Genomic DNA, 26,497 nt, shown 5'->3' on the forward strand with positions numbered 1-26,497 from the left:
AAGAACATGATCAGGCAATATAAAATATGGAGCAAAATGTTTAAAGGTGTGCAGGAGCAGAGGGACCTGGGTACATAGGTGCTTAGATCATTGAGGTTGGCAGGACAGGTGAACAGAGCAGTTAAAAAAGTAGACTGCATCCTGGGTTTTATTAATAGGGTTGTAGAGTATAAGAGCAAGGAGGTTATGCTGAATTTATACAAGACACAACTTAGATCTCAACTGGAGTATTGTGTATAGGTTTGGGTGCCACACTGCAGGAAGGATGTAAACGTATTGGACAAAGTGCAGAAGAGATTTCCAGGAATGGTTGCAGGGATGAGAAACTTCAGTTATGAGGATATATTGGAGATGTTGGGACTTTCTCCTTGGAGAGGAGAAGACTGAGAGGAGATTTGATAGAGATGTTCAAAAGCACGAGGAGGCTGCACAGAGTAAATAGGGACAAAACTGTTCTTGTTCGTAATACGATTGAGAATGAGAGGGCACAGATTTAAAGTGATTAGCAAAAGAAGCAATTGCGATGTGAGAAAAAGCTTGCTCACACCGCGAGTGGTTGGGGTCTGGAATGCACTGCCTGGAAGTGTGGTGGAAGCAGGTTCAATCGAGGCATTCAAGAGGGGATTAGATTATTACTTGAATTGAAACAATGTGCAGGGGCACCGGTAAAAGGCAAGGGAATGGCACTTGAAAGTCATGATGCTCGTTTGGAGAGCTGGTGCAGACACGATGGGCCAAATGGCCTCCTTCTGCACCGTAACAACTCTGTGATTCTGCAAATTTCCAAAGTCACTATTGCCATTTTATAATTTATGTCGGACACACTGTCCTGCCCATTATATCAGGCCAGTCAGAACACAACCAGAAACTGAGGTGGAATTTCAATAAGGCCAAAGTGTGCAATACTTGCCTTCATTAGCTGAGGCATAGAATATAAGAACAGGAGGCTGATGGAGCTGTATAAAATGCTCGTTCAAACACAGCTAGAGTACTCGGTGCAGTTCTGGTCGCCACACGATAGGAAGGATGTGATTGGCCTAGAGAAGGTGCAGAGGAGATTCACCAGGATGTTGCCTGGGCTGGAGATTTCAGCTATGAAGACAGACTGGATATGCTGGGGTTGTTTTCGATGGAGCAGGGAAGGCTGAGGGGGGACCTGATTGAGGTGTACAAAATTATGAAAGGCATAGTTAGGGTAGATAGGAAAATACTTTTCCTCTTAGTGGAGATTTCAATAGCCAAGGGATATAGATTTAAGGTAAGGGATAGGAGATTCAGAGGGTATTTGATGAAAACCTTTTTCACCCAGAGGGTGGTGGGAATCTGGAACTCACTGCCTGAAAGGGTGGGAGAGGCGGGAACCCTCACAACATTTAAGAAGCATTTAGATGAGCACTTGAAAGGCCACAGCACACAAGGCTATGGACCAAGTGCTGGAAAATGGGGTGAGAGTATATATGGCCGGTGCAGATAGGATGGGCTGAAGGATTTCTGTGCTGTAAAGCTCTATGACACCATGATCGCAGAAGAGCTGGTGACTGCTGGCAGCGTCAATTGCCACTCAAAATTTTGATCGAGTCACTACACTCCTAGATTCTCTAGACAAAGACAGATTCCTGGGATGACCAGAAGCGACACAAATCCTGGATTTCTCATGCACTGGCAGGAAGTTCTGAACTTGCTTCCCCTGCGTTGGTACCACCTCATGACGCCAAGATGAGACATCAAATGTCATTGGAAGTGCCATGCGGCTGGTCTCCTAACCATCTCAAAACGGTTACCACGAAAAGCAAAGCTCACTTCAGATAAATGTAGCTTCTCCTTAGCCAGCATGCTTCAAAGATGGAAAGAACTGCTCTGACCAGGGTCATTGCCCTCGCTCCCAACACTCAAGCTAGGTCCCAGAAGGAGCTGAAGCTGGAGCATCCTCCTTAGATTGCCACTGGTAGACAACGTGGCTTGTGTAAGACTGTGGCTCAAGCCTTTCCACAATCATTTAATCCCTGAAAAATACTTTGTTTATGCAGAGCAAAGGCTGCATCGCGACCATTACAGATAGATATACAGGAATGATGTTCCCGATGGTGGCGAAGTCCAGACTGCACTTGGACTAACTCAGTGCCCGTTAAGGGGCTAGCACTGGCACCACGTGGCACAGTATCGATTGCAATGAGAAACTATGCCGGGTTCGTGATTGACACTCAGGAAGCTGACCATCTGCAACCCCGTATACACACTTCCCTCCCCACACACACCATTCCAGCCAAACATTCCACCAAGATGGCAGCAAGACACGTAGCACCAAGGTTCACAGGCTCGAGACCCTCCTGGACTTCGTGGAGGATAGTAGCTGGGCTACCCTGTACCCTGGCCTGGGAAGGAGGCTACCTACTGCCGCCGTTCGCTGTGCCTGGGCGCAAATGGCAGAAGCGGTGAGCGCCGTCAGCAACACCATCCAGACAGGCGTGCAGTGCCATAAGAAATGGCATAGCCTCTTCAGGGCAGCCAGGGTGAGTAGGCAATACTGTGCCCCAAGCACTAACCCCTGTCCCACACACTCTAACCTTCCCCTCCCCCCCCCCCCCCCCCCCCCCCCCCAGTACGTGAAAGGCGGTCAAACCCCCACCCTGCAGCACGTGTCAGCACCCATACCGGCCGCCATGGCCGGGTGCCCTAGCCACTGACGCCACCTGGTGCCCACCCCCTATGCTGCATGCGTCGGTTCTAACACCGTCGTTTTCTTTCCCCCCCTTCAGGAGAATGCCGCCCATAACCACCGGGAGGGGAGGGGACCCGCCAGACCTGCAGCCCCTCACCGGAGCTGAACAGAGGACTCTGGATGTGGTCGATGGAGATCGGCCGCGGGCGAGGAAGTGGGACTCTGCTGAGTTACGGTTCCCCATGACACGTGTATCGCCCAGACGGCTTTCATAGTTCTGGAATGGAAAGTCCCATCGATTATGCAGATCAGTCACAGAGCCAGGGACTACATGAGCGGCTGTCGGTGAACATCCAGGACCTGCAGGCACAGTGTGAGGAGTACAAATACGTGCAGGAGCAGGAGGTAGTGACGACCCTACGTGCCACTTAGGCCAACACCGCTCGGTAGCTTTGGCAGTGGAGGCCTCGGGGATGAGAGTATTGGTTATCAATCAGCATGTCCAAGGCCTTGGGCATTCTGTGCAGGTGGTGGCTGAGGTCCAAGATAGGGCTGTCCTCTCACAGGCAGCCATGTGCCAGAGTCACCTAGAAATTGCAGCGGGGCTCCTGAGTCACAGCAGGCCATGGCTGGGAACGTCGGCAACATTGCCCAGCTGCTGGCTGACGTGGCGCAGATACAGTTGGAGGTGGACCAGACCCAGAGGGAGATGGCACAGTCACTGACTGATGTGACATGGAGCCAGAAGGGGGTGGCACAGTCAATGGGTGATGTGGCGCAGTCCAAGACGGAGGTGGTCCACTCCCTGTGCTCGCGAGCATGCAGACCCTAGTCGAGACGAGTGCTAGCCTCGGACTGGCAGCACCAGGTGGCAGGGGAGTCTCAGGGTATCGGCCGCAGACCTGCATGATGTGTATCTGACTGTCACATATCAGCTGCACTTTCATTGAGTGGAACCCCTTTTGGTTTGTGTGAGCAGCCTGTCATCTACAGGCGCTCGTAGGGGGCATGCATCCCATCGATCACCCCCTGGATCTGAAGCATCCCGTCAATGGCGGCAAACCCCCTGCCCAGGTATCCTTGTGGGCTCAGTCCACATTGAAATGAATGTATTGTGCCGACTGGGCATATAGGGCCTCCGTGACATCACGGATGCACCTGTACACCAATGTCTGTGAGATCCTGGACAGGCCCCCACTCAGCCCCTGGAAGGATGTTGTGGTGTAAAGGGTCAGGGCGACCTTCACCTTGACAGTCACTGTGTGCCGACCCCCCTCCCCATTCCCCCACGGTGCCAGGTGCACCATGATCCGGCAGGTATGTCACACTGTCTCCCTGCTTAGCCGGTGTCCTCAATGGTCTGGAAGGTCGTCGAATGATAAGTGCTGCCGGTGCACACGAGGCCTCATGCGGCGCCTCCATGCACCTCCTCCTCCTCCTCAGCCGGTTGGGCTGCCAGCTCGCCTTCCTGGGAGGCAGTCTGCTGATCCCCCCGTGGCAGACTCCGCTACTGCAGCTTCTTCCTTCTCGAGCAGCGCCAGCTCGGACAGCCGCAGGGAATCCCCAGGGCTGCAGCGACAAATAGGAAGGCCACTATTGCTGGTTGAATTACAATATCCATTATCTGCAAGGGGTGAAAGGCCGACGTGTTAGCATAGTACGTACGCCCATACCCAACCAGGTCTAACGGGCTTCACAGTGGCTCGGGTTGACACTGCGGGCTCTGCGCCCACATGCCCCCCTCCCATCTGACACCCCTTGTTCTGTCAGTGCCCGGCACCTGTCCCTGCTGCCAGGGGTGCCATTAGTTGACACTGCCCTTCCCTGCAGTACGCTCTGCGGCCCTGGGTGGGCCGCCTGATGCCCTGCCGGCAGGTGGGGTGTGTGGGTGGGGGCTAATGTCACTCTGCAGAACCAGGGGCCAAGGTGAGTGGTCAGTGGAGTGTCCAGAAATATGGCTGCCTTTCAGGTCATGGTAATGGTGGTCCATGTCTGTGCAACACCTCAGTCCCATGGGGGCCCCAGGGTCTGATCTCCCGTCACCATCCTGCTCCCCCCCTCCCTCCCCGCCCTTACCCCCTCCCCCTGGCAGGTCCCCACCTCCACCCCAGCCACTCCGGCCAGTGTCTGGACTGACAGTCCACGGTCACACGTCACTGTGTCCTACCTCCTCTCCCCCTCATCACCAATGCCACCGGTTTCACGATTTTTAGAGGCACAAGTGAACCGTGGCATTGGGAAGTCGGCAGAGAATCGCGCAGGCCCGGAGAATACAGGGTCGGGCCCGCTAATGATATGCAAATGGTGTTTACTATCCGTGCGTTCCGGAATGCATTGATGCTGCTGTCAAGGTGATGGAGAATTGCGATTGGACGCCAATCGGCACCCGCCATGGTTTCGGCATCAGAACAGATTCTCCGCCCAATTGAGTTTCCCAATTTCGACGTTGGCGGACGGAGCATCCCGCCCAGTATGTTTTCAAAGAGTTAGGTATAGCTCCTGGGGTGAAAGGGATCAAAGGACATGAGGGGAAGGTGGGGAACTGGCTATTGAGTTGGATGATGAGCCATGATTATAATGAATGGTGAAGGGCCAGATGGCCAACTCCTGCTCCTATTTACCTGTTAATTGGGTTTCTTCAAAATTCCACCAAAGCCACAAAGTGAGTGACCTTTTGCACATTTACAAGCATGCAGGGAAAGAGCAGTCGAGGGTAGGTCATCCATGTTGGTCGCATCTAACGTTTGAGAAATTAACAATTGGGTGATGTAATCAGGGCTGCAGATTCGCTATGGCCTGTTGTACAAGGGGCAATGCAAATGAAAACTCACCCCAACACATCAGGAGAACCTCGGAAAACCAAACCTTCGCTTAAAAATAGTTATTTTATGCTAACCCAGATAAGTAGACGTTCTCATTATGTTATACCCTTTTCAATTAAGCAAAAAATTAAGAAATTAAACAAAAATGGCAGGGAGTGACTGCCCCTGGCAGGGGCAGGGGACTGTACCTAAGACAAAATGTCAAAGGAAACTTAACTAACTAAATTAAAATGTCATTACCGGGCACCCTCGCGGTGCCCACCAAGCACAAAAGGCTTGATGCATACTAGTGAACACCTCATCCTGCCTCTCCAGGGCCATTCAGCTACAAACGTAGCCACTGTAGAGGAGCAAACAGGTTGGTCAGACGACCCCCTCGACTGCCTGGCTTTGCCAGTCCCAGGAACAGGATTCGGAGGAGGTCCTCCTTCATTCCTGCAGGCCCTGCCCCACCCTTCTCCCCCTCGACACCACGTGACTGAAGATTCAGAATTTGGGGCTGAATGCAACCAGAAATTGCAGAAAATGCAGCCCTTTCAAATTAAAACAAAAGCGGTTGCAACCTCGGGCAATCTACATTGATAGAAAACATGGATTCCCCATAGTTGCAGAAATGGTGCGTGGGCTGGGAGTCTGTGAACCACCTTGACTGACAGCTGCACCACACTCCTGCATGGAACATCATCTACGCCAGGTTCCCGATGGAATATGCAAGGATTCCCTTATACAGCCCTCTCGTTATTTTGTATGCAGTACAGGACTACTGAGTAAAACGTGGAGGGCAATTTGAATTTGCTCACCATCCTCTGCAGATTTATAAAGAGCCTCCATCGAACTGTGCGACTGAATTAAACTGCAGGACAGAAAGTGAAGAGAAGACTTAATCGATTATATATTCGCTTTGCTTGACTTTTCAGTTTGATATGTTACATGCAAGTGCAGAAATAAAAAAATAGAATGGGCCTCAGTCAGGTTGGCTGGCATTTTGGTTTGACGCATTGTGTGGGTAAATATTCAACAATAGCTCGGGCCTGACCCTTTAAGCTGCAGAAAGGCTGGAAGGGTGATATGAATTCTGTCGTGCTCATAGTTCGCAGCATCCCTTGTCCCTTTCGTCAAGGTGACGCAGAGGAATCAGTGACTGCTGAAGTACTTTGACCTTCAAATAACTGGACCTCTCCACAAATTGAGCATATAACCAGTCTTTAACCCAGAGGATTGTTACAGCTGGAGAACAGTCACCACAACCTCAGGGCACTGGTGCAGGGTATTCTCACAGAGGTGTCCAGCGCACAACCATCTCAAGCTGCCTCAATGTTTTTTTAAATTCATTTACGGGATCTAGGCGTCGCTGGTTAGGCTAGCATTTATTGCCCATTCTTAGTTGCCCTTCAGAAGATGCTGGTGAGCTACCTTCTAGCATCGCTGCAGTCCTTGAGGTGTAGGTACACCCACTGTGCTGTTAGGGACAGAGTTCCAGGATTTTGTTCCAGCAACAGCGAAGGAATGGCGATAAATTTCCAAGTCAGGGTGGTGAGTGACTTGGAGGGAAACCTCGAGGTGGTGGGGTTCCCAGGTATTTGCTGTCCTCGTCCTTCTAGATAGTAGTGGTCATGGGTTTGGAAGGTGCTGCCCAAGGAGCCTTGGTGAGTTACTGCAGTGCATATTACAGAGGTAAACAAGGCTGCCACTGTTCATTGCAGTGGAGGGTTTGAATGTTTGTGGAAAGAGGAGCAATCAAGTGGGCTGCTTTGTCCTGGATGGTGTTGAGCTTCTTGAGTGTTGTTGGAGCTGCACTCATCCAGGCAAGTGGGGAGTATTCCATCACACTCCTGACCTGTGCCTTGTAGAAGGTGGACAGGCTTTGGGGGGGTCAGGAGGTGAGTTACTCCACAGTAGAATTATTATCGTCCTTGTGTCGTTAAAAGAATAATTTTAAGGGCTGCAATGGAAGACCAGAGTCGGATGACAAATTGGAAAACTTTCAAAGAGACAACAGGTACACGAGGGGGTGAATGGCCTTTCTTGAAAATGAAAAATGAAAATTGCTTATTGTCACAAGTAGGCTTCAAATGAAGTTACTGTGAAAAGCCCCGAGACGCCACATTTCGGCGCCTGTTCGGGGAGGCTGGTACAGGAACTGCACTGTATCATTCTTTATCATAAATTCGTAGAGTTCCACCACACAGAAAGAGGCCTTTCGGCCCATCGTGCCTGTGCTGGCCAACAAGCATCTATTTACTCTAATTACATTTTCCAGCACTTGGTCCATGGCCTTGTGTGCTGTGGCCTTTCAAGTGTTCATCTAAATGCTTCTTAGCTGTTGTGAGGGTTCCCGCCTCTCCCACCCTTTCAGGCAGTGAGTTCCCGATTCCCACCACCCTCTGGGTGAAAAGTTTTTTTTCCTCAAATCCCCTCTAAATCTCCTGCCCCTTACCTTAAATCTATGCCCCATCGTTATTGACCCCTCTACTCATGGGAAAATTTTCTCCCTATCTTCCCAATCTATGTCCTTCACAGTTTTGTACCTCGATCAGTCACCCCACCTCCTCCCTCAGCCTGCTCTGAGGAAAATGATCCCAGCCTAGCCAACTTTTCTCCATCGTTGAAAGTCTCCATTCCAGGTAACATCCTGGTGAATCTCCTCTGTACCCTTTCTCGTGTAATCACATCCTTCCTCTAATGTGGTGACCAGAAAGGCATACAGTATTCTAGCTAAGGCCTAGAGAGTGTTTTATACAACTGCATCATTACCTCCCTGTCCTTGAGACTTCCGGTGGCGTGTGCGAGCGGAGCGGTCGCGCTGAAGAGAAGCTCCCGCTGGCTGGCGGCATTTCAGCGTTTTCTGGGGGTTTCCCCGTGGTTTCGCCGGTCGCGATTTCTTCGGCCGTTGGGGCCTGAGGGAAGGGCGCCTGGTCGGGCAGGTTTGGCGTCGGTGGGGACTCTCGTGACCAGAGGAGCAGGGGCATCGAGCCCGAAGCAAGCGGTGGGGAGGAACGTGGCCTGAGGCAAGGCCTGAATCCAGTGCAGATGTAGAGGGAGAGCAGCGCACACTGGGTGCCCCCCCCTCCCCACCCCCCCCTCCCCCCTCCCCCCTCCTCGCTGAAAATGAATGTTTGGGATGTTTGAAGTCCAGTCCCAGGAGAAGAGATGTTTTGAACTTTTATTTTTCTTTTAAAATATTTTTTATTTTAAAAGGTTTCTAAAATTATTTTTATCATAATTTTTTTTTAAATTTAATTTTTCATTTTTAAAAAATATTTATTTTATTATTTATCTCGAGATTGAAGAAACAAGGAGAAAAATATTAAGTGGTTAAGGGATGCCGTAAACAGCTGTGAAGAAGGGAGGAAACGCGGGTTCGCCGCCAAAGGAGAGGACCAGTAAAGTGCTGACAAGATGGCGGATGACGGACTGCGTGGAGGGGCCACACTGCTTACAGTGGAAAGGCTAACCGAGGTGATGGCTGCAGAGCTGGACAAGTAGTTTGCGAGGCACATGGAGGTTTTGAGGAAGGAGATGGCGGTCGCACTGAGATAATTGGTGGAGGAGGCAATTGCCCCGGTGAGGGTGGATGTGGCAAAGGCATCAGCCGAGGTGAGAGAACAGGGTGAAAAGATGAAGGAAGTGGAGGAGGCCATGTTGCAGCACAGAGACCAGCTCACCCCGATGGGAGACGAACTACAGAGGGTGGTGGAGGTCAACAGAGGACTCAGAGCAAAGCTCGAGGACTTGGAGAACCGCTCGAGGCGGCACAATCTGAGAATTGTGGGCTTGTCCGAAGGGACAGAGGGTCCAAGGCCAACTGAGTACTTTGCGAAGAGGCTGGCGGAGCTGATGGGGGAGGGTGAAGACCCCTCCCGGTATGAACTGAACCGAGTTCATCGGTCTTTAAGGCCGAAATCTAAAGTAAATGAGCTGCCGAGAGCAGTAATTATCCGCTTCCATAAATACCACATGAAGGAGAAGGTGTTAAACTGGGCAAAGCAGAAGCGGGAGGTGCAGTGGGATGGTGCTAGAGTTCGTATTTACCAGGACTTGATGGTGGAGTTGGTAAAGAGACGAGTGGCGTTCAGTAGAGTGAAGGCGGCACTGTACAACAAGGGACTGCGATTTGGTATGGTATACCCGGCAAAGCTGAGGGTGACGTACAACGCCAGAGATTTTTATTTTGAAACAGTGGAGGCGGCTGAGGCGTTCATGAAGGCAAAAGGCTTGGGACAGAAGTGAGGAGTGGAGCTGGAAGAAAGATTGTGGACTGTGATTGGAGAGCTGGAAAATGTATAAACGTTATAACTTTCTTTTCACTGACCGGTATGTAGTGTTATAGAGTTTAAGTTTCTGTTTGGTTTGATTGGCATTTCCTCCTTTTCTTTTTTCCTTTCTCTTTGTTGCAACCATTATATGTTATTTCATTGAATTGCATGGGTTAGATTGATTTTCTCTTTCTTCTGGGACTGGGTGGGAGGGGACAGAACGCCTTTTTGCGGAAGAGGGGGATTACCCGCGCTAGCTAACTAAAGTCGACTAGAGAACGGAGGTGCGGTGAGAGGAGGGCTGCGGACATTTGAGCCTGGTTCGCAGGTTTCGATGGGCCGATGAGGCGAGCAAGTTGGTGGGGGGGGAAGGATCGATACTGGGTGAGATTTGTTCGAGGAGAAGTGTAGGGGGGGATTCTGAGACAGGGCAGGGAAGTTGGTGGTAGCTCCAGATCAGATTTACAAGGTCTTTAAGGAATTTTATGAGAGGTTGTACAGGTCAGAGCCACCTGGTGGAGGCCGGGAGATGCAGGAATTTCTAGGTGGGCTGGAGGGCCCGAGATTAGGGGAGGGGGACAGGGCTACATTAGAGGGAGCGATAGTGGAGCAGGAGATAAAAGATGCGATTGGGAGAATGCAGTCGGGGAATGTGGCAGGGCCGGATGGGTTTCATAGAACATAGAACATAGAACAATGCAGCGCAGTACAGGCCCTTCGGCCCACGATGTTGCACCGAAACAAAAGCCATCTAACCTACACTATGCCATTATCATCCATATGTTTATCCAATAAACTTTTAAATGCCCTCAATGTTGGCGAGTTCACTACTGTAGCAGGTAGGGCATTCCACGGCCTCACTACTCTTTGCGTAAAGAACCTACCTCTGACCTCTGTCCTATATCTATTACCCCTCAGTTTAAAGTTATGTCCCCTCGTGCCAGCCATATCCATCCGCGGGAGAAGGCTCACACTGTCCACCCTATCCAACCCCCTGATCATTTTGTATGCCTCTATTAAGTCTCCTCTTAACCTTCTTCTCTCCAACGAAAACAACCTCAAGTCCATCAGCCTTTCCTCATAAGGTTTTCCCTCCATACCAGGCAACATCCTGGTAAATCTCCTCTGCACCCGCTCCAAAGCCTCCACGTCCTTCCTATAATGCGGTGACCAGAACTGTACGCAATACTCCAAATGCGGCCGTACCAGAGTTCTGTACAGCTGCAACATGACCTCCCGACTCCGGATCTCAATCCCTCTACCAATAAAGGCCAACACTCCATAGGCCTTCTTCACAACCCTATCAACCTGGGTGGCAACTTTCAGGGATCTATGTACATGGACACCTAGATCCCTCTGCTCATCCACACTTTCAAGAACTTTACCATTCGCCAAATATTCCACATTCCTGTTATTCCTTCCAAAGTGAATCACCTCACACTTCTCTACATTAAACTCCATTTGCCACCTCTCAGCCCAGCTCTGCAGCTTATCTATATCCCTCTGTAATCTGCTACATCCTTCCACACTATCGACAACACCATCAACTTTAGTATCGTCTGCAAATTTACTCACCCACCCTTCTGCGCCTTCCTCTAGGTCATTGATAAAAATGACAAATAGCAACAGCCCCAGAACAGATCCTTGTGGTACTCCACTTGTGACTGTACTCCATTCTGAACATTTCCCATCAACCACCACCCTCTGTCTTCTTTCAGCTAGCCAATTTCTGATCCACATCTCTAAATCACCCTCAATCCCCAGCCTCCGTATTTTTTGCAATAGCCTACCGTGGGGAACCTTATCAAACGCTTTGCTGAAATCCATATACACCACATCAACTGCTCTACCCTCGTCTACCTGTTCAGTCACCTTCTCAAAGAACTCAATAAGGTTTGTGAGGCATGACCTACCCTTCACAAAGCCATGCTGACTATCCCTGATCATATTATTCCTATCTAGATGATTATAAATCTTGTCTCTTATAATCCCCTCCAAGACTTTACCCACTACAGACGTGAGGCTCACCGGTCTATAGTTGCCGGGGTTGTCTCTGGTTTCCGGTGGAATATTATTAAAAATTCAAAAATAAGCTGGTACCGCTGATGGTGGGGATGTTTGAAGAGGCAATAGTGAAGGGTGTTGCCACAAACTTTGTGGCAGACATCGATTTCCCTGTTACTTAAGAAAGATAAGGATCCGGCGGAGTATGGGTTGTATAGGCCCATATCACTTAAACATGGACGCAAATATATTGGCAAAGGTACTGGCAGGTAGGCTAGAGGACTGCCTCCCGAAGGTGATAGGTGAAGATCAGATGGGGTTTGTGAGAGAGAGGCAGCTCTTTTCGAACATTAAGATGGTATCAAACGTGGTTATGGTACCGGCGGAGGGGGAGGAAACAGGTGGTTGTGGCATTGGACGCCGAGAAAGCGCTTGACCGGGAAGAATGGGGGTACTTGATTCAGTTCTAGAGCGGTTTGGAATTGGACCCAGATTTGTGGACTGGGTAAAGCTATTATATAAGAAGCTGACGGCCAGTGTCTGCACAAATAACATCAGCTCAGAATACTTTCCTCTCCACCGTGGGACTAGGCAGGGATGTCCTATGTCCCCCCTGCTGTTTGCACTCATGATTGAGCCATTGGCCATCGCATTAAGAAGTTTGGGTGTATGGAAAGGGATAGTGCGGCGCTGGGGGGGATAGAGCATAGGGTGTCCCTATATGCCGGTGACTTGTTATTATACATGATGTGGAGATGCCGGCGTTGGACTGGGGTGAGCACAGTAAGAAGTTTTACAACACCAGGTTAAAGTCCAACAGGTTTGTTTCGCTGTCACTAGCTTTCGGAGCGCTGCTCCTTCCTCAGGTGAATGAAGAGTTATGTTCCAGATACATATATATAGACAGATTCAAGGATGCCAGACAATGCTTGGAATGCGAGCATTAGCAGGTGATTAAATCTTTACAGATCCAGAGATGGGGTAACCCCAGGTTAAAGAGGTGTGAATTGTGTCAAGCCAGGACAGTTGGTAGGATTTTGCAGGCCAGATGGTGGGGGATGAATGTAATGCGACATGAATCCCAGGTCCCGGTTGAGGCCGCACTCATGAGTGCAGAACTTGGCTATAAGCATCTGCTCGGCGATTCTGCGTTGTCGTAGAATTATACGTGTCGGAACCAAGTGTGTCAATAGGGGGAATACTGGAGCTGCTTCGGGTGTTTAGGACTTTCTCAGGGTACAATTCAAAGAATGTTCATATGTTTTGGTCCTGCCCAAAACTGAAGGATTACTGGAAGGAGGTGTTTAGGGTAATCTCAAAGTGATGCACGTGAAACTGGACCCGGGCCCTTGTGGGGCCATATTCAGGGTGTCGGACCAGCCGGGATTGGAAAGGGGCACAGAGGCAGATGTTGTAGCCTTTACCTCGTTGATCGCCCGAAGGCGGATCCTGTTAGGTCGGAGATCAACCTCTCCACCCTGTGCCCTGGTGTGGTGAGGGGACCTGCTAGAATTCTTGATGCTTGAAAAGGTCAACTTTGAACTGAGGGGATGGATGGAGTGGTTCTACAATTCATCGGCATTATTCATTATGTACTTTTGAGAATTGGATCACATCGAACATTAGGGGGGGACGGGGTTGGGAGAGTTTGGGGAAGCGGGACTGTATGTGTTAATGGTGACTATGGGTGATTCCTGATTCCCTTCTGTCATTTGTTTATGTTTACATGCAGACTAACGTCTAGGGTTTGATGGGAGGATGGAATCGTTGTTATTGATATGGGGATTACATTCGTTACTGATTATTGTTTATTGTTGGGTGCAAATTTGTTAGAAATGTGAAAAGGAGGAGAATAAAAATATATATATTTTTTAAATAACCGCCCTGACCTTATATTCTATGCTTTGGTAAATAAAGGCAAGTGTGCCTTATGCCTTCTTATCCACCTTGTCTACCTGTCCTGCTGCCTTCAGGGATCTTTGGACATGCACCCAAAGATCCCTCTGTACTTCCTAGTATCCTGCACTTCATTGTATACTCCCTTGCCTTATGAGGCTGCCAGAAATGCATCACCTCACACTTTTTAGCATTAAATTCCCTTTGCCACTGCCCTGCTCAACTGACCGACCCATCTATTTTGTCCTCTGATCTAAAGCGTTCCTCCTTGCTATTTAGGGCAGCATGGTAGCATTGTGGCTAGCACAATTGCTTCACAGCTCCAGGGTCCCAGGTTCGATTCCCGGCTTGGGTCACTGTCTGTGCGGAGTCTGCACATCCTCCCCGTGTCTGCGTGGGTTTCCTCCGGGTGCTCCGGTTTCTTCCACAGTCCAAAGATGTGCAGGTTAGGTGGATCGGCCATGATAAATTGCCCTTAGTGTCCAAAATTGCCCTTAGTTTTGGGTGGGGTTATTGGGCTATGGGGATAGAGTGGAGGTGTTGACCTTGGGGAGGGTGCTCTTTCCAATGCAGGTGCAGACTCGATGGGCTGAATGGCCTCCTTCTACACTGTAAAGTCTATCTATCTATTACCATACCACCAATTTCCGTGTCACCTGCAAACCTATTGATCAGCACAGGCCGGGCAGCATGGTCGCACAGTGTTTAGCACAGTTGCGTCACAGCTCCAGAGTCCCAAGTTTGATTCCCGGTTTACGTCACTGTCTGTGCGGAGCCTGCACGTTCTCCCCATGTGGTGCGTGGGTTTCCTCTGGGTGCTCCAGATTCCTCCCGCAGTCCAAAGATGAGCAGGTTAGGTGGATTGGTATGCTAAATTACCCTTAGTGTCCAAAAAGGTTCGGTGGGGTTGCTGGGTTACGGGGATAGATTGGAAGTGTGGGTTTAAGTGGGGCGCTCTTTCCAAGAGCCGGTGCAGACTCGATGGGCCCAAAGGCCTCCTCGTGCACTGTAAATTCTATGAATACAAGATCGTGGGCGAAATTCTCCCCCAACGGCGGGATGTCCGCCGACTGGCGCCAAAGGCGGCGCCAATCAGACAGGCATCGCGCCAGCCCAAAGGTGCAGAATGCTCCGCATCTTTGGCGGCCTAGCCCCAACATTGAGGGGCTAGGCCGACGCCGGAGGGATTTCCGCCCTGCCAGCTGGCGGAAATGGCGTTTGTTGCCCCGCCAGCTGGCGCGGAAATGCAGCGCATGCGCGGGAGCGTCAGCGGCCGCTGTCAGTTTCCCGGCGCATGCGCGGGAGCGTCAGCGGCCTCTGTCAGTTTCCCGCGCATGAGCCATGGGGAGAGTCTCTTCCGCCTCCGCCATGGTGGAGGCTGTGGCGGAGGCGGAAGGGAAAGAGTGCCCCCACGGCACAGGCCCGCCCGCGGATCGGTGGGCCCCGATCGCGGGCCAGGCCACTGTGGGGGCACCCCCAGGGGTTAAATCGCCCCGCACCCCCCCCCCCCAGGACCCCGGAGCCCGCCCACGCCGCCTGGTAAATACCAGGTTTGATTTACGTCGGCGGGACAGGCAATTCCTGGGCGGGACTTCGGCCGGAGAATCCAGCGGGGGGTCCCGCCAACCGGCGCGGCCCGATTCCCGTCCCCGCCCAATCTCCGGTACCGGAGACTTCGGCGGGGGCGGGTGCGGGATTCACGGCGGCCAACGGCCATTCTCCAACCCGGCGGGGGGTCGGAGAATGACGCCCAACATCTTCCACATTCACATCTAGGTATACAATACAAACAGCAAAAGACCTAGCTCCGATCCCTGCCATATACAACAGGCTTCCAGTCACAAAAAGAACATTTGGCCACCACCCTCTGCCTCCTGCTAGTCAGCCAATTTTGGATCCAATTTGCCAAATCGCCCTGGATTTAATGAGCTGTTACCTTCGTGACCAATTTCCCATGCGGGATCGTGTGAAAAATGTTACTGAAGTCCATGTAGACTACACCATCTTCACTGCCCTCAGCTGCACACCTAGTTACCTCTTCGAAATATTCAAACAAATTTATTAAAATCTGAGCTGTTGGGGTTGAGGTTGTTCACTGGCATTGACGTTGTGAAAAAATAGAAGCGAAGAACTGAATGAATGCAAAACAAGTAGAAGTCGCAAGGTACCCCTCCATAACAAACATTGCTTTGGTAATCCCCCAGTTTACATAGATACATAGATACATAGAAGACAGGAGCAGGAGGAGGCCTTTTGGTCCTTCGAGCCTGCTCCGCCATTCATCATGATCATGGCTGATCATCCAACTCAATACCCTAAACCTGCTATCTCCCCATAGCCTTTGATCCCATTCTCCCCAAGTGCTATATCCAGCCGCCTTTTGAATATATTCAAAGTTTTAGCATCAACTACTTCCTGTGGTAATTAATTCCACAGGCTCACTACTCTTTGTGTGAAGAAGTATCTCCTTGTCTCTGTCTGAAATGGTTTACCCTGAATCCTCAGGCTGTGACCCCTGGTTCTGGACACACCTATCATTGGTAAAATCTTCCCTGCATCTATCCTGTCTAGTCCTGTTAGAATTTTCTAAGTCTCAATGAGATCCCCTGAACTCCAGCTAGAGCAATCACAACCTAGTCAATCTCTCCTCATAAGACAGTCCCGCCATCCCTGGAATCAGTCTGGTAAACCTTTGCTGCACTCCCTCGAGAGCAAGAACATCCTTCCTCAGTGAAGGAGACCAAAACTGCACACAATACTCCAAGTGTGGCCTCACCAAGGCACTGTACAATTGCAGCAACACATCCCTGCTTCTATACTCGAAACCTCTTGCAATGAAGGCCAACTTACCATTAGCCTTCTTTACCACCTGCTGCACCTGCATGCTTACCTTCAGCGAATGATGCACAAGGACACCCAGGTCCCACTGCACACTCTCCTCTCCCAATTTACAACCATTCACGTAGCAATCTGCCTTCCTGTTTTTGCTTCCAAAATGAATAACCTCACACTTATCCAAATTATTCTGCATCTGCCATTGGTTTTCCCACTCATCCAACCTGTCCAGATCTTGCTGTAGGATCCCTGCATCCTTGTCACAATTCACCCTCCCACCTAATTTGATATCATCTGCAAACTTTGAGATGTTACATTTTGTGCCCTCATCCAACTCATTAATATCTATTGTGAATAGCTGGGGTCCCAGCACCAATCCCTGTGGTACCCTACTAATTACTGCCTGCCAATTTGAAAAGGACCCATTAATCCCTACTCTTTGTTTCCTCTCTGCCAACCAGTTTTCTATCCACCTCAATACATTTCCCCCAATCCCATGCGCTTTAATTTTGCACAATAATCTCTTATGCGCGATTTTGTCAAATGCCTTCTGAAAGTTCAAATATACCACATCGACTGGCTCCCCCTTGTTGACTGTACTGGTTACCTCTTCAAAGAATTCCAACAGATTTGTCAAGCATGATTTTCCCTTCATAAATCCATGCTGACTCTGACTGATCCTGCCTCTGCTTTCTAAATATTCCGCTACAAAGTCCTTGATAATGGATTCAAGCATTTTCCCCACTACTGATGTTCGGCTTACTGGTCTATAATTCCCTGCTTTCTCTCTACCTCCCTTTTTGAATATCGGAGTGACGTGAGCTACCCTCCAATCTGCAGGGACAGTTCCAGAGTCTATTCAATCCCGGAAGATGACCACCAATGCATCCACTATTTCCAGATCCACCTCCTTAAGCACTCTGGGATGCAGATTCTCAGGTCCTGGGGATTTATCAACCTTCAATCCCATCAGTTTTTCCAACAACAGAGTTTATTCTCAGTTTCTGCCAGAGCCTGCCATGAAACTGTTATTAGCAGACGTTTCCTCTAAATGGTCCCATGAATCCCTCACCTGAGTGATGACAACAGAAGAAAAAAAACACTTGAATTTATACAACACACTCCATGATCTGAGGGTGTCAAAAATCTTCACAGTCAATGAAATGTGGATCAGTTTTCAAACATAAAACAGCAGTGGTCCTGCCTCGGACATATTAGTATGCCCTTGCTGATGTATATTCGCTCTCAGTCCTAAAACTTGTCAGTTGCATAAATGATCATTCCTGTTTCAATTCCCTCCATGGCCTCATCCCTCGCAATCTCTGTTCACTCTTCCATCCCCTCAACCCGCCATGTCTGTGCATCCCCAAGTTTGGCGTGGACAGAAACTCTAGAGTTCCAAATAAAGGGCACTTTATAAATGCAGGTTCTGTGATCAATTTAGGAATTCAGATATATATATAGTGCATTAGATATCTGGTTAAAAGCCTGGGTTAATGTGTTAATGTATCTGCTGCAATAATATATTTTTTAAAGATATAGTTTAAAAGAAAGACAGATACTATGGCAACAGAGATGCAATTAAAATGTCGTAAGTTCAGATTATCATTCAGTCCAATCATGTATATTGTTTTACAAAATAGGGCTAATGGAATTTTGTTTACAGATAAAGGTTCCCTGGGGAGTTCATCATTGGAGTCATTGTGTGCGCTTGAAGGATCTCTCTCTGTCCAAGACACCTCTGTACAGCAAGTATTCCTGTATCTGCTAACTATTTAAAAGTGGGTTTTGTCCCGAGATGGGTTTTGCTTGATTGGAGGTATGTTATAAATTCAAGTATTTCCCTTTCATTGTGAAGCAATGTTTAACTGGTAATTATAAGCTATTTATTTTATTGTGTTAAAGTTAGTCTAATACCACAGTAATAATAAAGTTTGTTTTAATACACGATTTCGCTATTTGTTCATGGAGTTTCCTGTCCTCAGAGCTTTACAAATTGAAAAATATTTGGGCTTCTGTACAGTATCCAAGCACAGGTTTGAGTCTGGTCTGGGATCGTGATAGCTCTTATTGTTCACTAGAGATTTTCACAGTAACTTCAGTGCAGCGTTAATGTAAGCCTACTTGTGACAATAAAGATTACTTATTTACTTATATGACCACACATGATTGATTACTGAACAAAATAACATTTCAAGAAGGAACATTCACAATTTTGGAAGAATACCAATTTGTTCCACCTATTGAATAATGACAATCTAGTTAATATATGAGGACACTGTTGTCTGCTGTACCTGGAGATTTGAGTCCTGAGAACGGTATCCAGCTTGGATATTGAGTCATCCTTAAATGCAGAAGCTTTCATGTATCCATGAAGTATAATTCAGAGAGAAACACAAGAAATAGCGAAAAAGTTAGTGAGATAGAGTTCCAGCATGGATATTTCTGATCTCAGGTCTAACTGGGTTGGCAAATGTCATTTCACAGTTTATTATATAATTTCCCTTGGTTTATTACAGATCAATCACTGTTGGTCCAACATTGCTGGCCGTGCCTTCAGTTGTGTAGGCCATCCAAGTTGAGGAATTTCCCTACATCTCCACATCTGTCAACCTCACTGCTGCCTTTAATATACCGCTTAATCCTTGCCTATCTGATCAACATATTGGTGATATGATCTAAAAATCTCCTTATGGGTCTTGGTGTCATACTTGTTCTATAATGCTCGAGTGAAGAGACTTTGGACATTCCATTAAGTAAAGTGTGCTATGAAAACCTATGTTTGATCCTATTGTTGATCTGGAACACATTCCCTGCAAGCACATTGGAAGCAAATTCAACATCACAAAGACATGAAAGAGATCATAAACTGTTTAACTCAAACCTTACTTTTCTGCTTATTTGGTTTGCTGAGCCCAAATATGGCTGCTACAGTTCACAAGATTAACAAGTTAACTACAGTTTCTTTAAATTTCGACAGCCATTGCAGGACAAAAGCACAGCCATCGCCCTTGTGGAATCTCACACTGCTAATTGTGTGGAAACATAACATTCAATGAAACCAGGGACCAGCAGACAACCTGCCTCCCCAACCTGGTCCAATAACAAAGGGAGTGCCATCGAAACTCGTTATACATGCAGAGGCACTAATAGCCACCATCTGTCTCCGCAAGGAAAATAACTTTGTCAAGAGCACAGAAACGGATTTTTAGCTTGTAACATACACATTAATGGGCAGTGTCACATGACCTGCACTTCTGGCATTTGGAAAGTTTTAAAATATTTCTAGAGTTGCAAATCAGTCTGCTGTTTGAAGTCCAAGCTGAAATCACCATAGCAAGTGGTAGGAGGCGAGCCATTCACTGCCAGTGGGATTGTTTATTCCAGTCGCTTGTCAATGGGATTTCCCATTGAAGCCACCCCACACCTCTAGGAACCCCATGGGCGGGGGTGCGTTGCTGACAAGACCAGAGAATCCTGCCGCCAGTGTACAAGCAGAGAATTCCAGCTGAGATGTAGACATTTTTAATATAACCTGTACTGATTTGTAGAGTAAGGCATCTCAGAGTGCCAAATGCTGTATTAAAGAAACTGATCTGTTCTGCACTTTGCATAGTTGTGACATTTGAGTGATATGGAATGTGCCATTACAAGTGCTATGAATATCACATATTTGGGGGAAAATAGTCTGTGGAATAATAGGGCCAGAATTCTTCCGTCGTTGCGTTTCACTTTTCACAGCAACAGCACACCCCTCGGACAGATTTCCCCGCAGCGTGAGGTAGTTACAATGGGAAATACCTTGACAAGCGGCGGAAATTCATTGGGATTCATTACAGAACCATTATAGTGCAGGCCATTCGCCCCATCAAGCCCCCACTGTCTTGCTGAAAGTGCATTCTACTTTTTTCTTCTTTATTCTTTCACAAGATGTAGGTGTCGCTTACAAGTGGTAGCATTTGTTGCCCATCCTTAGTTGTCCTTGAACTGAGTGTCTTGCAAGACCATTTCAGAGGACAGTTAACCAGTGGATTTGGAGTCACACTTGTAGTCCAGACCAGGTAAGGACAGTGAATTGTCTATTCCAGAGGACATTACTGAACCAGATAGGTTTTTACTACAATGGTTTTAAGATCACCATTAGATTTTTAATTCCAGATATTTATTTTATTTCATATTACACCATCTGTATGCCAGGCTGCTGTGTAAGGCAAAGGAGGAGATTGCAGAGGCTCTGACAATAATTTTCCAATCTTCTCTGGCCCCAGGAAAGGTGCTGGAGGGCAGCAACATGGTACCATTATTCAAGAAGAGTGGTCGGGATAACCCAGTAAGTTACAGGACAGCGAGTCTACCTTCAGTATTAAGGAAGCTATGGGAAATAATTCTGAGGGAAATAATTAATCTTCACTTGGGGAGTCAAGGATTAATCAAGGATAGTCAGCGTGGCTTTGTCAAAGGAAGATCATATCTTACAAATTTGATTGAATTTTTCGAGGAGGTGACTAGGTAGGTAGTTGAGGATGGTGCAGTTGATTTCGCCTAATTGGACTACAGTAAGGCTTTTGACAATGTCTCGCAGCTATCAAGAGAGACTGGATAAGGGTAGCACGGTGGCGCAGTGGTTAGTGTAGTGCTGCTGCCTCATGGCGCTGAGGTCCCAGGTTCGATCCCGACTCTGGGTCACTGTCCATGTGGAGTTTGCACATTCTCCCCGTGTTTGCCTGAGTTTCGCCCCCACAGCCCAATAGATGTGCAGGGTAGGTGGATTGGCCACGCTAAATTGCCCTTTAATTGGAAAAAATGAATTGGGTACTCTAAATTTATTTTTCGAAAGAGAGACTGGATAGGCTAAGCTTGTTTTCCTTGGAGAAGAGAAGGCTGAGGGTGGGTCCTGATTGAGGTGTATAAAATTATGAGTGGCCTAAAATGGGCCAAGACGAAGGAAACTTTCACCTTAAACTGATTTAAGGTAATGAGCAGATGTTTAGAGGGGATGCAAGAAGAAACTTTTTCACCCAGAGGCTGGTGGGGATCTGTAACTTACCACCTGAAAAGGGTGGTAGAGGCAGGGACTCTCACAACATTTAAGAAGTATTCAGATGAGCGCTTGAAATGCCACAGCATGCAACGCTGCAGACAAAGTGCTGGAAAATGGGATTCGAGTGGACAGGTGCTTGGTGGCCAGCACGGGCATGATGGACCGAAGGGCCTCTTTCTGTGCTGTAAAAACTCACTGGGTCTCTGCTGTAGCAGGATTTGGACCAGAGCCCCAAGATCATTACCCTGGGTCTCTAGATTATTACCTAGTCCATTAACAAACCCTCTACACCACCACCACCACATCCTGCGAATCCCACTCCCCTGCCTTATCCCTGAGACTTTGCACATTATTAGCAATATATTACCTGGGAGTTTTGGTGTTAGAGGGGCTTACATGCAATACCTGTACTTTTTGCAAGTTGTCTCTTTAGATTGGAGATGAGCTGCAGTCCAAAATCGTAAGATTTAAAATCTTCAAAACCCTGTTGGGTGGGAGGAAATGCAGAATAAATCTATAGTTGGTGCTCGTGGACTACCATGCTTCGTATTGGACCCTGCATATGTAACATTCTTTTCTGTACATTATGGTGAGGATATTTTGGAGAACTTCCAGCTTCAGAAATTTGGACCAATTTTAACCTAGCCTGTCCATCAGAAAGCTGAGAGGATCTGGTGAAATGCCAGGTTTGATAAAAAGGCAAATAGTACGAACCATTAAGGGAGGTATCAAACTAGCTTTTACCAGATTCTGGGGGCTTCACACCAAGTCCGTTCAGTTCAGATTATTATCTAATTTAACAATGACTGTGTATGGATCAGTTCTCAAAAATATAAAGCTCACTGCTGTTTTGTGGGTTTTCTTTCCCTAGAATATGAGCATCACTACTACAGGCAGTATTTTATTGCCCAACCCTCATTGCCCTTGAGGTGCTGGGGAGCCACCTTCTTGACCTGCATGTGGTGTAGGTACACCCACTATGCTGCTATGGAGGGAGTTCCAGGGTTTTTACCCAGTGGCAGTGAAGCAACGGCGATAATGGTTCCAAGTCGAGATAGTGTACAGCTTGGAGGGGAGTCTGGAGGTGGTGCTCTTCCCAAGATTCTACTGAACTTCACCTGCTGGGTGGGAGACAACACAGGTTTGAAAGGCACTGTCGAAGGAGGCTTGCTGCATTGAATCTTGTCTACGGTACATGTGAAGGAGGGAGTGAATGGCTAATGTGAACTTCAGGATAAGCGAGTGTAAAATGAATACTGTGTCATGTTAAATGTCTGCTCTTAATAATAATAATAATCACTTATTGTCACGAGTAGGCTTCAATGAAGTTACTGTGAAAAGCCCCTAGTCGCCACATTCCAGCGCCTGTTCGGGGAGGCTGCTACGGGTTGGTTTGTCCCTCAGTTTGGTTAACTTAGTTTGATTGGTTATCCCCTAAATAAATAAATAGTGATTGAATGAGCTGCCCAATATACGTCCCCTGCGATCTTTAGGAGGGTCAAGAAGGGTTTACAATGAGCAGTTTATTTTATATCTCCTGTTTCTCCGTTGACAGCTGACGTTAAAATTATCATTGTGCTCTGACGTACTAGAACATAAGAAAAGAGGCCAAAGAGCCTCTTTCCGGCCTGCCTGACCCCCTGGGCTAGCATGCAGTCAATTCAAGCCCCAACTGACCTGGAGTCGCAACACATTAGATGTTATTTTAAAATACCTTGAACCCAGTGAATTGTGGTCACCAGATTTGTAACTTTAACGCAAGTAACCTCTTATTATAAGAGCAAATTATTGCAGTTGCTTGTACTTATTTAAACATATCCCCACTAGGATTTGGACTGGGAAGGTTTACTTCTCCCCCTTGATGTTCCTCAACTAGATTTACCTCCAAGCTTTCAATTGACATTCTCTCTCACTCTCCTTTTCCCTTTCTTCCCTTGCCAATGTTTCCATTTCCGCATCAATTTTCCTCGTTTCAAGTGCTCTTTGTTTATCTTTTTCCTACATCTCCAATTCTGTTAATTCCCTCTCATGCTCGAACTGCAACCTAATTCTCTCCAGATCGGTTTCCTCACCAGAAAGTGCTTCTGATAATACACAACCTGGACCACTTGCTCGTAGGCTCTCCTGTTTTTCTAACTGTTCCAATGACTCAACTAATAAATAATTTTTCTGCCTTCCTAACTTCCACTGGCACCTTTTACTTTTAATTCACTTGCCAATTCAATTAATTTGTCTTTTAGAAGACCTTGCAAACAAACCAAAGACAGGTCCTCCACCAGAATAAAGGCTTTAATAAATTCCATCGCCATCCAGTTATGCGACTACAAACCTGGTGCCTCTTTAATATATACTGTACCCCAAATTGTTGCTGTCTGCCATGCCAAAGATCCCAGTGCTGAGCGCCAGGGCACCTTTCAGAGTGTTGTAAAGCTCACTGACCCGACAAGTGCTGGAAAATGGGATTAGGATGGATAGGTGCTTGATGGCCTGCACAGCCAAAATGGGCCAAAGGGCCTCTTTCTGTGCTGTACAATGACTCTGAAAGGAACTGTGAGTGAGACTGCTCCACCACTCAATAAGATCATGGTGGCTGATAATTTACTTCAATTCCACCTTCTCCTCATCGTACACATATCCTTTCATTTCCTCAGTATCCAAACAACTGATCAACCTGTTGTCTTGAAAATTTTCAAGGACTGGACCGCCACAGCTCTCTGGGTTAGAGAATTCCAAAATTCATAACCCTTTGGGTTAAGATATTTCTCCTCATCTCAGTCCTAATTTACTGAAACTACAACCCTGTGTTCGAGATTCCCCCTCAACCAGAGGAAACAATTTCATTCTGCAACGTCTACATTGTCATGCCCCTTAAAAATTTCACCTGGCTCAATTAGATCAGTGGGTAGCACCATGCCTCTGAGCCCAAAGTTCTTGGTCCGAAGCCCACCCCAGGAATTGACTGCCAAGGAATGCGCATTAACAATAAAGCCAGCAGCTTAAGTATCAGCCTGCAACATCCTTCCAACACATGCCAAGAGTGGGAAAGAGTGATATCAGCCACGTTTAATGTGGAGTGGCTGTAAGGCACTGGCGAGAGACGAGCAAACCGTTCCAGGAATAACTAGCGATGGAAATAGATGAAACTCTGCCTTAGTGCACCACTAGGTGCGAGAAGAGAAACCAACATTCAAATCAGCTCTGATTCTTCTAAATTCTGAGGAATAATAACATATGGGCCTAATCCTCTCAGCCTGAGCACTTCCCAGGAATCATATGCATATACATTTGTAGCACGATCTTTAGGGCAAGCAAATCGTTCCACAAGGAAGGAAACCAAAGTGGTCCACGAGTTACATGAACAAGTCTCCAATGAACAATTCTCCATACAACTGTAGCAAGGCTTTTTCATTCTTATACTCCAATCTCTTTATAATAAGGACATGTTTTCCCCCAAGGTGACCATCCCACGATGCCAGCACTTCTATGCATCTGACATCACAAATCGACCAAGAATTCACTGTCTATTAATTATGAACTATTGCAATCCAATGAGATGTTACCTTCTTCATGTTGATAGTGTCCTGTGTGTTCAGTTCTTCAAGCCTGGTATCCATCGCCTGCACAAATATATCTGCTGGGCTCTCCGACAGAACTGTTAATATTAATTCATAACTTCCATGATATGGGCGTAATGCTGAATCCGCCTGAAACTGTAAATTACAGTCAGATTGTGAGTCTGGAGAGGCAGCAATAGTCATCTATACTTACAAATAGCAAGGGATCCCATGTGCAAAATTGTCTGAGAGGTAGAGGGCAGAGTGTACTGGGGAATGGGCTGTATTTCAGAGTGCAGAGTGTTCCCCATTGAACTGTATTAGGGCCACAGATCTTTTTGATATATGCCCACGAGCAGGACTTGTGAATTTGGTGCTTCATTTCACAGGTGTCACACAGTTTGGAAATGCTGTAAACAGTGGGGCCAGTTCAGCTCAGTTGGCCGGTCAGAGGAAGTGCTTTACCATGCCAGAGACTAAGTCCCCGGAACCATGCTGCAAGCTACATTTTAGGGGTTCCAGGGCAGAGAGGATATGGAAGGCTGTGGGTGAGGGGGGGATTGAAAGACGGGGATGGAAAGTTGACAAATGGGGAGTCACAGGAGAGCCCAAGCCTAAAGTCTGAGGCCGGGTGTTGATGAAAGCCTCCCACCCCAGCCCCCACTTTCTGCCCAGGGCCTAAGCCAGTTCACTTTCGGGATTCCCTGAAGGCCAGGTAAATCCTCCCATCAGCCTGAAATTTGTAAAACATTTTTTTCGAGCACCCAATTCATTTTTGCCAATTATGTGGCAATTTAGCATGAAATGAAATGAATGAAAATCACTTATTGTCACAAGTAGGCTTCAAATGAAGTTACTGTGAAAAGCCCCTAGTCGCCACATTCCGGCGCCTGTTCGGGGAGGCTGGTACGGCAATCCACCATCCCTGCACATCTTTGGGCTGTGGGAGTGAAACCCACGCAAACACGGGGAGAATCTGCAAACTCCACACGGACAGTGACCCAGGGCCGGGATCGAACCTGGGGCTTCGGCACCGTGAGACAGCAGTGCTAACCCATTGCGCCACCGTACTGCCCAGTCTGAAAATTGAAGGTAGGCAGGAAACAGCCTTTCAGCAGCCAATATGGGTGGCACAGTGCTTAACACTGCGGCTGCCTCACAGCTCCAGGGACCTGGGTGCAATTCTGGCCATAGGTTTTGTGGAGTTTACACTTTCTCCCCATGTCTGCGTGGGTTTCCTCCGGGTGCTCCGGTTTCCTCCCACAGTCCAAAGATGTGCAAGTTAGGCGGATTGACCATGATGAATTGGCTCTGAGTGTTGAAAAGGTTGGGTGGGGTTACTGCGATAGGGTGGAGGCATGGGCTTAAGTAGGGTGCTCTTTCCAAGGGTTGGTTAGATTCAATGGGCTGAATGGCCTCCTACTGCACTG

The 26,497-nt window shown here is 47.9% G+C and overlaps 1 protein-coding gene across 1 annotated transcript in view; it reads right to left on the reverse strand.

Annotated features, from left to right (window-relative positions):
- The window catches only part of LOC140389381 (A.superbus venom factor 2-like), a 99,838-nt gene that overhangs the window by 14,195 nt on the left and 59,146 nt on the right, over nucleotides 1–26,497 (reverse strand). Inside the window, exons 14-17 of the mRNA XM_072473544.1 lie at nucleotides 25,074–25,223; nucleotides 21,919–21,997; nucleotides 18,767–18,830; nucleotides 6,282–6,334 (exon numbers count right to left, since the gene is read on the reverse strand). Coding sequence (XP_072329645.1) covers nucleotides 6,282–6,334; nucleotides 18,767–18,830; nucleotides 21,919–21,997; nucleotides 25,074–25,223 — 346 coding nt within the window. The remainder of the gene's footprint in view (nucleotides 1–6,281; nucleotides 6,335–18,766; nucleotides 18,831–21,918; nucleotides 21,998–25,073; nucleotides 25,224–26,497) is intronic.

This window comes from Scyliorhinus torazame, chromosome 14, assembly GCF_047496885.1.
Source record: "Scyliorhinus torazame isolate Kashiwa2021f chromosome 14, sScyTor2.1, whole genome shotgun sequence".
NCBI classification, from domain to species: Eukaryota; Metazoa; Chordata; class Chondrichthyes; order Carcharhiniformes; family Scyliorhinidae; genus Scyliorhinus; species Scyliorhinus torazame.